Genomic DNA, 15,503 nt, shown 5'->3' on the forward strand with positions numbered 1-15,503 from the left:
TGTCATTGTTCATTAACTTGGAAGACACTAAAACTTGAAGAAAAAAGGAACACGGTGTGAGTAAGAACCCACTTGCAAAACAAAGCAGACCAGGCATCACCATGCATATATGCAACTTGCAACTGGTGTCTCTCCGCCATAAAGCCTGCTACTCTTTCCCTCTCCCTCCTTTGCCTCACCACATTCCCCCTCCTCCTTTTCCAGTACTTAATTTGTAGAAATTAACTTCTTTTTTGGTAAAGTTTTATGAGGATTTCATTTTGTATATTAACTGAATCAATTTTCTAACACCTTTTTCCTATAATGCATGTATATACAACTGTTGACGACTGAGAATTGTTGGTTGTTTTGAAATTAGATTGATATAAGTTTTGTTATGATCGGTATATACTTGCGTGCGTGGGTGACTGATTCTAATATTTTTCGGTTAATTATTAGCGGTGAAATATTACCCCGCTCCTCAGATACCTTGATGGTGAAGTAGTATTATCCTATTGGAGACATTGGGATGGGGCTTTAGGTCCTTTGAGAATGTAAGGAAGTGTGTGCCCCCTATTGCTGTACATAAATACTTCCACAGAGAACAGTGCGACGAGTGCGTCCAGACTACAACAAACAGGAAATTGAGAATTGTGATCAGATATACTATATATCACTATCTATATCGTTATATATACATGTAAAACGTAGACAAGATATTTCCATTTTTATCCTAATTATTTACTGATTATTCGTGCATCTGCCAAAGCGTGCAAGAAATACTAATGCAATTTCATGACAAATAATATTTTATATACATATACATACATACATACATACATATATATATATATATATTTGTGTGTCAAAGCATGATAAACAATCTTAATCTGGACAGTTGGCTTCTGAATCAATTTCGAGTGTTTGACTCGATAAGATTTTGTCCTCATCTATTTCACTTTTGTTTCATTCCTTGGATTTGTTATTTGTTTTCTTGCTTGATTGCACAGCAACTCAGATATTAGCAAGTAAAATTGAATTATCTGACTCTATAAACAAAAGTAAAGACTGTCGGGTTCTGTAACAGGACATCGCCCAGTTGTTTCATTTCTAAAATGAACTATCCTTGAGTGGCTTTTCGATTTACTTGCTATTGATGTAAACTTTCTATACGTATTTAATAAACATTTGTCGTTTGACAAAAAAAAGAGTCTAATTTCCGTCTAAAAAAGTAAATATATATAAAAAAAACCATATAAAAATACTCCAAATTGTTGAATATAGGTCTCATATCAGGAAATTGAGAGTATAAAATACAAATATAAGTGTATGGTTTTACTTATAATAGTACCAATCGACTCCCGAGACCTTTCATTATGAACACCTAATAATAGATGGTGAAGTTGGGACTCTAAATGGCCTAATGACCCGTCTCTATGAATATTTGACACAAATAACCTTAAACCAGGTCACTGGTGAGGAGCTGATAGACTAAATATCCAAAGAATAATACTTGACTACTAAAAAATGAGTAGGAACTCCTACTCAAAATTTTTCAAAATTGTTCGTTGTCAATTTATAGAACTTCATGTTTATAATCAGAACCGTTGATATTATAAATCACTCTATAAAGATCGTTTCTGCAAAAAATTAATTAAAACTAAGGTCGTTTAGTCATCAAACTGTTTAAAAACAAATTAACGATATTGGTAAAAGCATTACGAGCCGTCTATTTGATTTGCTACAATAGATTAACTAAACGATCTTAGTTTTAATTTATTTTTTACAGAGATGATCTTTATAGTGTGATTCATAGTATGAACAGTTCTGATCATAAGCACAAAGCTTTATGATTAAAACATTAAAAAATTTTAATAGGAATTTCTACTCATCTTTGAGTAACCAAGTATTGTTCATATCCAAGACAATTGTGCTAGCTAGTAGTGACATGCATAATACTCTGCATGGACTGCCCTCATTAAATGTAACTATTTAATCACATATACATATATACAGAAAGATCTCATTTCTACTTTACTGTTTTGGCAACTACCCGTAATTATAAAAAATGTTATGGCCGTTGCGAGCACAATTCGGAATTAAGTAGTGAAAAAAGTTGTTGAACCTTTTGAATTACAAACCTAAAAGTGTCAGTTTTTGTTACATGTTTTGGTTAAAGTTGTCAGCAGCAAGCGGGGATTATTACCATCGCACCATCTTCACCATCTTGCATGATGCCACTTTGCCAGTGTGACCTGCACATATATGCAGCAGCTTCTCACGTGAAAAATAAACATCATGAAACTGACACAGAAACTAAGCAAATTTCACACACTTATGCAGAAGGATAATATTTTCAAATTTTCAAACACAATTGTTTGCAATCATCCTGTGATGATTGAGAATTTGAGGTAGTAGTGCGTGGTTTGATTTATTGTGTACCCATGCCCCCCTCCCACATTATATAAATAATATGCCATTTTTAAAATATATCGAGATCTTCTTGTGTTACACACCATGACTTGCATCACCAGTCCACCTCTGTGCACACTATATAGTTTATGATCTATATTTGGAATACCATTGGTGATACTTATACTTTATTAATCTAACCATTTAGCTTTAAGCTTGGTAGTTTTTGCACTTGGTTGGATGTGTTTGATACCTAATAATGTGGTTAGAAGTTAGTTCCATTACAGTGACATAGCTTTAGTGTGTGTATGCATCTCATCCCGTTACAGAAATATATTTTTAAGATAATCTATTTGATTCACATACTATCTTTAAAAATATAATGTCATGAGAATTTAACAGACTCGCTAATAATTTGAGCAATGAAAAATTAGCTTAAAGTTATGACGCGTTAAATGTTAATACTACGTTACCGTGTTTTTGATACATACAAAAAATTTCTCTAAATTATGGTTGCAAAAAAATGTATGATTACTCAAATTGTAGGAACTAAACACCATGTTTTACACGGTGTAAAGTAGAATCTCTTAAACCAAAATATACACGATTACCTTTAAACTGTTCATCACTTTCGTGTCTTAATACACAGTATCATCATCTTCAATTGATATTATGCGCTCTAGATTTTTTTTTTTTCTCATTCAATTGATATTAGGTGAAAATGCAGCGGCAAATAATGGCTGTTTCTTTACTTTCAATTTTGTGTGCTTTGACAGTCTATTATTGAGTATTTCACTAAATTATGCAGCAAAAATCTGAATCCCCTTTGGCCAAGGGCATAAATAGCTTTAATTTGTTTAGCTATGTATTGTCCAGAAATTGGTCCTTCAAAGATCCGGGCACGTTTATTGAGAGATCTTAAAAGCATTTCTAGTCATGTTAAATTGACATGGTTAGATTTCAAATCTATCCCAAAACACACATCCACCCATTTTTTGATCACCAGCCGCCAGCCATGTCGATTCTGAGTCCGTATCTAAATCCATGGCATTAACGTCAGCGTGGCCTTTTATTTTTTATTTTTTTTGCACCAAGCACACCAATGTGTTATTAGTACACACACCCAGCTGGAAGAGTGGGGCAACCAAGATTTTGTCGCCTAGGGCCCACCACAAAGGCTATTTCAAATGTACTCGACACATGGCCAAATCTAAGACCTCGATTTCAAATTCTCATTTTAATCCAATGATTCTTATTATTTTTTGCAATAATAACTTTTAAAAAATTCAAAAAATTTTTAGAAAAAATATTTAAAAAAAAAATCAAATAAAAAAAATTCAACGTTTACATGTAATTATTATGTATATCTTATTAAGTTTTTAAGATGTAGCACAATTCATTTATTAAAATCTAAACAAAGTTTTTATAGACATGAACACATAACATAATGATAGTCACCTATTTTAAATTAATCTCATATGTTCAATAATTACTATAATTGAACTATACACTATAAATAAACAAATCTTTCTGAATAGTAAAACCATGTCCGTTACTATTCACAATGGGTGGAGAATGTAGTAACAGCCATGGCAATTTACTATTAAGTGAATTACTGCCATAAGTCCATTCCTAAACTCAAATTCACTAAAATGGATGAAAATGCTCTAAAGATTCCAGGTGACATGCATGCATGACATAATATATTAGAAAAGTGAAAAAAAAAATCACATTTAACATGTGACAATCTTGCTCTCTTTTCTGTAAAAATATCCAGAGAGGAAGCTCAAAGTTAACAATTTTTATTTTTAATTGTATATGTATCGCGAATTCACTATGGTTTATCATATAATTATTACATACTTTTCATGCAATGGTGAAATTTGGAAAACCCCCTTTTGTTTTGAGCATTTTTGTTAGAGGTAATTACAGTAGGTGAGTTAATTACCTGGTACAATATCACCCTTAACATTTTTATCAATTTATTAATATGTTGAATGTGAATTCCGCCAATAAGGAAATTCATGATCTGAAGAGATTTTTTTCTATGCCCTGTTAATATTCAGTGGAAGTCATCACTGTACAAATAATTTATTTTAAAATTGAAAGCAACTTGCCCTTTAAAATTGTATCTTAAAAGAAATATATGTTTGTAATATTCCAGAACAGTTTCAATACATACTGCAATATGATGAAGCGGTCGTTCGGTTTCATAAGTACAATACATATACATATAAAGGGCGCTTAAATTGAGAAATTATTGAAATATTCTTGTCGAGTCACACTCCAATGCGTTACAATGATCCGAAACCTACAGTTTTTAGGTAAATCCATAGTGATAAGGTCTGGGAGAGACCACAATTGTGTGTGAAATAAGAGACGGAAACATAAAGCGCCATATTTTTGCATGACCTAACGCAGCATGACGCAGATTATAGGCTTTTCGCAGCAATTTCATGTGGAACTGGATCTCCTTCGGATCCTAATAATCTAAGTCTAAGGATTAAAGATTCCATTTCATTTGTCGCAAACAGAAACTGCTTGCAATATTTATATATTTTTACAAAGGTTTTTTAACCAAAATGGTTTTTGAGATTTGTATAACTCATCACTTTGGTCTTTGAGATTTGAAATCAATAGAAGTGGTTCTTAAGTTTGTCCATTATCAATCATTTTGATCATTCCTTGAAAAATTAAGGACCAAATGATAAAAATAACCTCAATTTAATAAACATTGAATCAAAATTATTTGACAAATATTGAGGGTGTTTTTGTCATTTTATCTTTATTTAATGGAAATTTTTCAAGGAATGACCAAAATGATTGATGATGAACAAACTCAGCAACCACATCTATTGATTTCAAATCTCAGGAATCAAAATGATGAATTATGCAAATCTCAAGAATTATTTTGGCTAAAAAGACTTTTACAAATTAAATAGAACACAATTCATTCGTTTTTGTTACCAACCGGCAACCAGCTTAAAAGGACCCCTCGATCTTCATTGCCTTTTCGACCTTTACACTGATGCTATCTTGTATATCATGGAGCTGGAGCCCTTGGAATAATGGTGAACTGGGGCAATGGTCAACTCAAATCGAATTATATATATGTATGTTTACCTTTTTGTTTGGGAAAAAAGAAGAAGAAAAGTAATTAAACGATGCCAATTATGCAGTTTCGCATTGTATGATGCGAAATTTTGTTAAGTTGGCCTCGTTTTTGTTTTTCGTTTAAGGAGCCTCCAAAATTTAATTTAGAATGTCATATTTCGAAGATTATAAGTTTACTTAAAATATTTAATAATCTGATAGATTGCTATCGTTTCGCTTATAAAATAAAAATCATACATTACCAAATTAATTATCATGGGTACAAACAAATTATAATTATCGCGGGACAGTAACTGTCACATCCCGGCCCGGGACGGATCACTTCCCGGGCCCGCTCCACCACCATAGCACGATATTGTCCGCTTTGGGCTTACCATTCCCTCACGGTTTTGTTTTTGGAAACTCACGAGCAACTCAGTCGAGACCAGGACGTGCTGGCCGTCACGACTGGGGTGTGTTAGTAACTCTTTGACTCTGACTTTATTTGATTATTATATTTGTTTTCCTTTTTAATTATCATATTTGTTGTAAATTATTATGTGAAAATTATAAGTGGTGGAGTGCTTAACTAGGGTTTTTTCTGTTCAACTTATTATGTTTCGGAGTAAACTCTCTCGCACCATTTAGTATAGGTTACTGTTGAATGTCGGTTGTAGTAAAAAAAAAATCATGTAACAACTAAAAAGTACAGATTCATTAATCAAGTTTAAGATATGACTATGACAAGTTTTTCTGCTTCAGTTGGATCTTTCCCAGTGTATGATTAATCAAGATGGAAACATCAACTGATGATTTGAGACATAATCATGGGGGCAAGTTCCCCTTGTTTTTTCCTTAATTCAATTTGCTAACTCCAATTTATTGAGTAATACTCAAGCAAAACAAGTACCAGTTTCTGCAGGGTATTTATGTTCTCTAAAGACCTTCCAATGACTAAATTTAATATTCTTTTTAAGAGCCCTTTAAGCATATTCTTTGAAAGATAATGCTAGAGGTTATATTTTTAAATCAAATATTATGTCACCAATAAGAAATAAACATGTTAATCACGTTAATCAATACTTAAATAATAATTCAATTCTGAGTTGAATCTCATTAAATGTCATTGCAACAACAACAATCAAGTTTAATCCTACTAAGCGAGGTCGGTTGTATGAATTCTTGAAGCCATTGCCTTTAATTTTGCGTCATGTCTTCCGTTAGCTCCAAGTACTCCATATTTTTTTAACATCTCTTTCCAACCTTTACAAGTCTTTATTTACCCCCTTTTGTCATGATTATCCATCTCATAATCATATTTTCTAAACCTATCATTGCATTCACCATAAAACGCCAAATATTCTTTTTGAAAAATGTTACGAAGACTATTTTTTGTCATGTCTCATAACAACTCACCTCTCATTGGAATCCCTTTATTCGTCGTTACTTTTACTGTTTTAAAAAATGTTACGAAGACTATTTTCCGTCACCTCCCAAATAACGGTGCAATTTACAAGTAACTTTGGTAGCTCTATCAAAAAAGTGATGAACAAAATGGTGCAAAGTCGACAACCCTTGAACGCGTGTGTATCAAAAAAGTGATGAACAAAATGGTGCAAAGTCGACAACCCTTGAACGCGTGTGTATTTTGAGCCCGGCAATATGACATAGCAAAAGTGGCTAGGAAGGAAACAAATTTTAGTTTATGTGAACGTGTGACATATAAATCTTGACCAAGAAAACAAAAGCAACAAAATCGGAGGCCGCACATTTCACACAACTATTTGCTATTTGGACCCAATCCAACCGGCCACAACCGCAAATCGCGGTACTACAGTCACACTCCGAGTCAACTCGTTTGAGCAAAAAGAATGCCACGGTGGGTAAGATCCGTAATTAATTAACTACTCATTTTGTTCTTAAAGTTAACATAATTTTTCACTTTGCACGCGAAGACCAATTATATTATTTTCAAATATGAAATAGCATCAACTTACTGGACAAATGACCAATTCTATTGATTTCAAATATGAAAGAGTATCAACTTGTTTGAGCAAAAGGAATGCCACGATGGAGAGCTCAGTAATTAATTAATTGCTCACTATCTTTAAAATTAACATAACTTCTCATTTTTCAATTGTATTGATTTCAAATATTAAAGAGCAAAATAATTGATTATGACAAAGTTAATGACCAATTCTATTGATTTCAAATCTTAGAAAACAAAACGAGAGGTTATGACAATAGATCATTTTAGCTTAAAAGACAACATATAATTAAAAACAATTATGCTTATACAATTAACAATTTGACGCACGATCGATCGTTATCTTTTCAAAAATATATATAACTTTATTATATATAAATTCTCATTGATCCGCCAAAATTAATACATAATAATTATACACTCTGAACAAAACTCCCCACTTATCAACTAAACTCTCCGTCAACTTTTTAACGGAATAATGAACTACTAAACACTAACACAGCAAAATAAATAAATAAATAAAAAGCGTCCGAAACAAAAATCGTGGCCGATATCTCGGCCAGCCAACGGCGGCAAAACTGTGATTCTGGCTCTGTCAGCGGTGGCTCAGAGGACCACAAGAGGGTCGGAACCAAACAAAATGTCTTGAAAGTAGTCATCCCCTTGGAACATAGGCGACGTCGTATGGGACAACGACGTGTCGTACGTGTCTCGGAACAACTCGCTGAAATCGTCCTTCATAAAACAATCCGGAAGAGAGGCTGCCGCGGCGGGGCCGTCGTCGAAAAACAGAGGCGAATCGAACAGCGGCGACTCCGGAGCTGGGAAACTGAATGCGTCGTCGAAGTACGGCAAGTCCAGAGGCAAATAGTTACCGAAATATGACAAATCGTCGGATAAAATGTTCGTACCGGTTTTGGTTTCGTCTTCGTCCTCATCGACTCGGTTGGACACCTGAAATTTTTGGGGCTTGTCAGCTTCTTCAATGATGGGTTGGCTTCTGAAGTGGAGGACGGAGGTTGGAGACGCCAGATTGTGAGACTCCGACCCGGAATCGTAACCAGAAGCCGACGTCGTTTCGTTAGTCTCCACCTCGATAGGCTCAATGACCGGTGGCTCTGGTTTTTCCTCTTCCTTCTGCGGTGGAGCAACGAAATTAGTCAAAGCATCAGGACCGCGGAGCTTAATGGCGGCATTATCGTACACCATGGCGGCTTCCTCTGCCGTGTCGAAGGTCCCCAACCACAGCCGTTGACGTCTAGCAGGATCTCTAATTTCGGCCGCCCACTTCCCCCAAGGGCGTTGCCTTACGCCGCGGTACTTCTTTCCGACGTTGGTCGGCGAAACCGCGTTCTTCATCGGCCGCCGATTCACTGGAATCTCAGCCGCCGGCCGTTTGCGGGCGTTGTTGATGACAAGGCTGTTCCTGAAGTCGGTCTCGATGTTGATTTCGTTGATGTAGTGCTTCACTCTCTGCCGCCCGAAAAACTCCTCCTCTTCGTCGCTGGAGGAGTCCGTGGCGTCCGGATCGGTCACAGATATCCGTACGATTCTCCGCGTGACCGTGGAAGCGGACTCGGATGCCGCCTTCCGAGGTTTCATCAGTTTCTTTGTCGTGCTTCTGTGCTCTGAGTATTTGATTGGACACAGAATACTCGACTCCATTTTTGTATCCAAAATCCGTAATTCTCTTTTGGGTTCTTCGACTTCTCTAAATTCGCATCGAATGCAAAAAAATCAAAGACCCAATGGAGAACAGGGCGAGATGAGCAGATCAAAAACACAAACACAGAAGACCTTCAAATACAGAAAAAAACCAGCAAAAATGGTAAGAAGGAGATTGACCGTTCAGTCTTTTCCTTCCAGTATTTGCAATTTTTGGTGAAATTTTGAGAAAAATATGATCAAAATCCAGGACCGAGAAATCTAGCAAGTACTTTAGAGAGAGAAACGGAAGGAGATTTGTAGAGAGAGAGGTGGAAGAGTGTACGGAAAGCTCGAGACTTGAGAGGGGAGTGTGGCGTTGTGGCGAGAGGACTGAGAAAATTTGAGTGAAGAAGAAGCAAAAGACCCAACACTGAAATCGCAGTTATATAGGATTCAACAACCAAATTTAGAAAATCCTCCCTCAAAATTTATTTATTTTTCATTTAAATTTTCCTCCTAATTTTTAGTACTTCGTAAAAATTCCATTTTTTTAATTATTTATTTTAAATATGGGGAAAATATCGGGTAATTTTGTTTTTGTATTCTGTAGGCAAACCGTGGAGGATGGAGAGAGAGAGATACCAAATACGCAACGCCGCATCCCGAGAACGCATTGAGACTCTTCCACGTGGACAGTGTGGGCCCGGGGAGAGTTCGCGCGCAATGACCGAACATCACACGCTGCTGACACAGCAAAATATCGTTTCGTTTCGTTTGTTTTTGTCTTGAATTTCGTGAGGCCTGTCACGTGAGGCCCAAGATACCCGGCCCTGCTCCATTCGCCGGTCAAACAATTTGACCGCTCACGCTGGCCAATTGGTTAATTTACTCACTCGCTCTCTTCTGCAAGTGGGTAAATAAGGTGATAAACGAGGGCGTAATCGTCATTTACCAAATGCCGGTGGCGATTTGAGTTTTTATTTCTTCTAATTGTAACCTGTATTTTTTATGGAATTTACTTTTTAACAGCTGGGAGTAACGTGGCGGGTGTTTGTATGTCTGTGGGTATTTTCTGCCCTATTTTTTAGAATGTGGTATCCACACATCATATTTTACTTCTTATACACCCTTAGTTAATTTTTATCTGTTGATCATTTTCAATCCATCCGATCGGATGACCGAAAATTAGAAGGGTGTATGAGAAGTAAAAAATGATGTATGGATATCACATTCCTATTTTTTTGGTTTTACCCAGATATTCTCACCTTCCCGATCTCCACACACCTTATTTTACTTCTCACATATTTTTTTAATATTTAACATTCGGATCAAATAAATTGAAGAAGATCAACGAATATAAATCATTGATGGGTGTTTGAGAAGTAAAATAAAGTATGTGGATAGCATATTCCTAAATTTTATCTATGGTAATTTCTTGGCATCCATTTCTTGTGGAAAGTAAATATTAAAAAATCTTAAAAAAATATATTTACACCACCCCCAAAAAAGGAACAATTTCTTGGCAGCCAAGCCATTAGGGATTTTCCCCGTACACGTCACTCATGACGAAGTCCACTTGTGATTTACCTGGCAATTATAATTCTGATTTGAAAAATGCAAAGGAATTTTCTCAAAATGTCGTTCTATATGAATTTTTTATTATCTCATATTGTTAATATAATATTTTAAATATTTATACAAAAATCAACGTTAAAATGTGAGATGGCTGGGAGTTCGGGGGAGAGTTTTATTTTGAAGTGTCTCCTTAACAGCAACCAAGCCTTATTCCACTAAGTGAGATTAGCTATATAAATCTTAGAACGTCATTACGCACTGTTTGGCATCAAGTCTTCCGTTAACTTCAAGTGGGGTCGTCATAGTAATGGTGGTTTGATTTTTTTTGTGGAAAAAATTATTGGCATTAAATAATTTCCATAATAAAAAATTATTTGCTTTCAAGAAACAATTTAATTAAATAAACGGTAATTTTTTTAATTACATCAATAATCCCAATACTAATATCCAGTGTCAATTTTATGAGTCAGTTTTGCAATTACATAATTAATTAGTAGCCTGGAATTATCACATAAAGCCAAAAAGAAAAGAAAAATAAAATTAAAAAAAATGCACTCAAATGGAAATCATGTCACAAATCTCGGTTACAATTTGGGCCTTTAATTTGTTTTATGAGTCAATTTGTCCAATTAATTACTTGACACAAACGATGCTTAAGAAATGAAAATTTTCCAATTATAATATATCATCCTACAGAAATGAAAAATTAGTCAAAATTTGTTCAATCATATCTAATTATAGTAAGATATTGGCTAATAATTAGTCAAACGTCCTCTCAAGTTACCAAAGTTTTGGAAGACAAGATAGGAATTTGAAAACGAGGGATTTGCTCATTTACTGAAGATTATTTGGTGATTTAGCATCAATGTGACGCGAGTTGAATCTTATTGCACCTTAAATATAACACAAAGTCAACAAGTTACTAGACGACCGGCAAAGATTGTTTGCTCGTATCAAAATTTGTTTGATTTTGAAACTTTTAAGTATAGAAAATAGTTGACTGGCGTTGCAATAGGGCGGCTGATTCAATGGCTTGGTTTGTAAGTAGAATTGGGGGCAAACTCAAATGGGGTTAATTTTCCTAAATTTATGTTTAATATTCTATCAATAAATGTAAACATTTCTATTTGACTTTAACTTTAATGAAATTCTATCAAAAAGAAAATAGTTGACTCGGCCTCTCAAAATTAGGGTTTAGGGTTAATTGTGAATTGTCAAACGGTTTGTTCATTCACCCGGCCTGATTTTTCTGAAGTGCATATCGTAATTGCAGATTGTCCATAGTTTATATCGTCATATGTAATCATAGTACGACATTTAGCAAGTAGGTTGGCTAAATTGTCCTCTACATATATGTTTAAGGAATGTGGGTAATATAAGTACACGTAGTTGTCGTTGTAATAACATCGTTATCATTACCGTCAATACCCATGCAAATAAAAAAAACTCCAAGGACTAAGGAACTCGATTTTAATTGACTACTAGCTCAAAAACACGTTATTTTGATGATACTCTTGCCTGCAATAACAAAGACATGAACATCGTTATCATTACCGTCAATACCCATGCAAGTAACAAAAACTTCAAGGATTAAGGAACTCGATTTTAATTGACTACTAGCTCAAAAACACATTATTTCGACGATACTCTTGCCTGCAATAATGAAGACATGAACGACGGTCTTACTTGAGGAATTTGACCTTGTTTAATTGGTCTACGACCGCAGTTTAAGAATGTTGATGACAATGATCGAACTTCAGTCTTTAGCGTGAAGTCAGTATTCTACCATTACAACTACAAACTTCACTTGTAATGCTGCACATGTTACATATGTGCCGCGTACCTCGTAACAAGGTAATGCAAATGCGGAGTTTGAGAGAGATGATAAGTATGCGATTGGAAATATATGGCATAAATAGTTTTAGGGTTTTGAATGAACAAAATCAGGTATGGAAAGGATAATTAAGGGGTGTATTATGGATTGCATGGCTTGAACGTTAGTTATTGAACATCGGACATTGACTCCAAAACGGTGAATCAAACAAAAAGGCCGACTTCGTTTGTTTCCGTTTACAACTTCATACAAAAATTAATATAAAAATATGTTACTGGTGACCTGTCTAGACTCATAGCTCCAGCGATGCAAATGTTTTTATATGGCAGAAACTGATTGGTTTGTTAGGCCCTCACAGTCACAGAGAGTTTCAGGTTTGCTTATAGCTTACATGAACATATATATATATATGAAGAAGAAAATAAATAAATAGTTGAAATTTGCCGATTTTGATGATGGAGTAGTTTGTTTTACATAGCATCAGCTTGCGTTTGAAAATACGTGGTTTTGAAGCATTGTTACAAGTGAAAAATGGAACGATTTTTTTCGTTAACCATGATACCGTCATGTGGTGTTTATTATTATAAACAATAATATTATTTAAGTTAAATATGGTGGTTCTAATTTATTTTAATTATTATCGTATTTATTTTTTATTAATAATTTTTTTAAAAGAAACGTATCAACCTTATCGTCTATTCATATTACAACACACATAGGTTGAAATAATTGCTGCTGATACATGCGTAAGTTAAAATTTCTCAAAAATTAGGAGGTGGTGGCGGTCCAATAGAGCACCATTTGTAGGCAAGCAAAAGCATGAGGATCGACTTGTCACGCGTAGCACGCCTGCACGTAAAATCTGATGACATATGTTAACGATCATCGCCTTATAGTTGTAGTACCACAAAGTCACATGCATGCATGAGATGATGAATTGATATGAAATATGGAACACATTTCTAGGACTTCTCTGAAGTGTGGAAGTGTGGAAGTGTGGAACTTCTCTGAACCTCTCACTCTGTGTTTATTGTAACTACATGAAAAGTCATTTTCCACCTTCGCCTTTACTAGGATGACTCACCAACAGTCTATATTCACAACTGCAACCGTCGAGTTGGATTCAGTTCTGATATCAGGTCAAGATTTTAAAAAGTAGGTTCATCGGAGTTTACTACAAATTATTTCAATCGTTTGAAATTGGAAGCGAAACTACTTAATTATAATTGATAGTTTTAAAGATTTTTTACATTATTCAACAACACAAAGTAAACTATATGTCCAATATTTTAGAAACCTATAAGAATGAATACATTTTGTTTTAACATGATTGGATATATTTGAGACGATGGCGGTCAGGAGGAGTCTAAAACGCTTATGTTGTCTTTTCGGCATTCTAATTAAAGAGTAGACTTTTGTGATGAATTCCCTAGCAGATCATTTTTAATAGAATTATATGAATAACCGACTATTTCATCCAATATATAATAATGCATTATTATTTCATTTGGTAATAAGTGATCTCGTAAGTGATATTTTCATATATGCTTATTAGAATTAACTGCATTAATGCTTTAAATACATATGAATGATCCAGCTCCGAATTTGTTTTTGAAGGAAAAGACTAAAGAAGAAGAGTGACTTAATTAGTAGTTCGACCATGGTCCTCCAACTAGAGTCTGAAGCTTTCCATAGTTTAACTTCTTCTTTTGGGAAAGACATAATACCGATACTGCTATTTTTTGAAATGATTGATTAGGTTGGGGATTAAATACAAAGCAAATTCTAACTCTTCTATTGGGATTTATAGAATTAATTAACTCATAGACTGTTTGTTTATCTTAATCATAGGAAAAATACAAGTTGAAGAAATTATGTCAAAGCAATTAACTAGTCAGATATCACGAGCTTATGTTTAATGGCCTAATTTATCCATGTTTACTTAAGTTGTAATTTTAAGTGTGATATGCATTATTGGTCTATATATTATTTTGACAATTTAGGCCTTGTTTGAAACTGTTTTTAGAACTTATAAATATTTTTTTTAGAGTGCTTTTAGTCATTTTAAAAATATTTTCAAACGAATCCTTAAGGTTTCGAATTCGATTAATGTAATCATATTCCTCATTTATGCGTTGGTTTGTTGTCTCTCTCCCTTCTAAATTAGCTGGCAACATAAGAAATGACTCAACTCCTTACAAGCTTTCGCAAGATTTCTTCGCTCTCCGACATGGAAACGTTATTAACTTCAAATCTTCACAGGAGAGATTTGGAGAAACAAGAGGATTAATTTGAAGATCCCATCATCATCATCATGATTAATCGGGAGAGATGAAAAAAAACATTAACATGGGGATTATATACGGATTGGGAAAGTAGACAAAACGAGAGTTGTGCTGGTTCTTGGAGTTTGGCCCCATCCCATTGAGCCAAGTGAACCATTATCCTAAGTACAGCTAAAGAAGAACACCAAATTCGACAGAACACGGGGTGGCTTGCTTCCTACTTGTACATACTTTATTTGTATTGTTTTTTGTTTATATATATTTGGAGCTATATATATTACTAGTTTCCTAAAAGCCTAAAACTGAATATATACTTGGTTGGGATAATAAGTCAATGTCGAGTCGACTCGACCCAACGTATATGAGATAGAGAGAAAGAGCTAGAGCTTATTAGCATGCATCAAGTCCAAGATGCTTGTTTGATTCTTTCATTAGTCTCCCTAATCATGAATATTATGTTAATCCGGGGGATGCCCTAGACGCCCTTGATGTAAGTGCTACCGGCTGATCATCCTCCCGGTGTCTTCAACTTTTTTTATTTTTAAAACTTTAGTTTTTGCCATTTTCTTGTAAACAAGAGATATTTTCACTTCAAATTAGAAAATGAAAAACAAGAAGGTTTGAACTCATAATACAATGACATAATACGAATAATTTATTCACTGATAAACTTTACAGACGCAAGCATGGT

At 34.5% G+C, this 15,503-nt stretch overlaps 1 protein-coding gene across 1 annotated transcript; it reads right to left on the reverse strand.

Annotated features, from left to right (window-relative positions):
• Positions 1–7,810: 7,810 nt before the first annotated feature.
• On the reverse strand, positions 7,811–9,625 carry LOC103958171 (ethylene-responsive transcription factor CRF4-like). Its single transcript, XM_048564983.1, has one exon. It carries the CDS (start codon positions 9,134–9,136, stop codon positions 8,078–8,080), a length of 1,059 nt encoding a protein of 352 aa, XP_048420940.1. The 5' UTR covers positions 9,137–9,625; the 3' UTR covers positions 7,811–8,077.
• Positions 9,626–15,503: the final 5,878 nt, after the last annotated feature.

Source organism: the organism of the source record quoted next, unplaced genomic scaffold, assembly GCF_019419815.1.
Source record: "Pyrus x bretschneideri cultivar Hongxiangsu unplaced genomic scaffold, Pyrus_bretschneideri_v1 Contig4, whole genome shotgun sequence".
Lineage (NCBI taxonomy): Eukaryota > Viridiplantae > Streptophyta > Magnoliopsida > Rosales > Rosaceae > Pyrus > Pyrus x bretschneideri.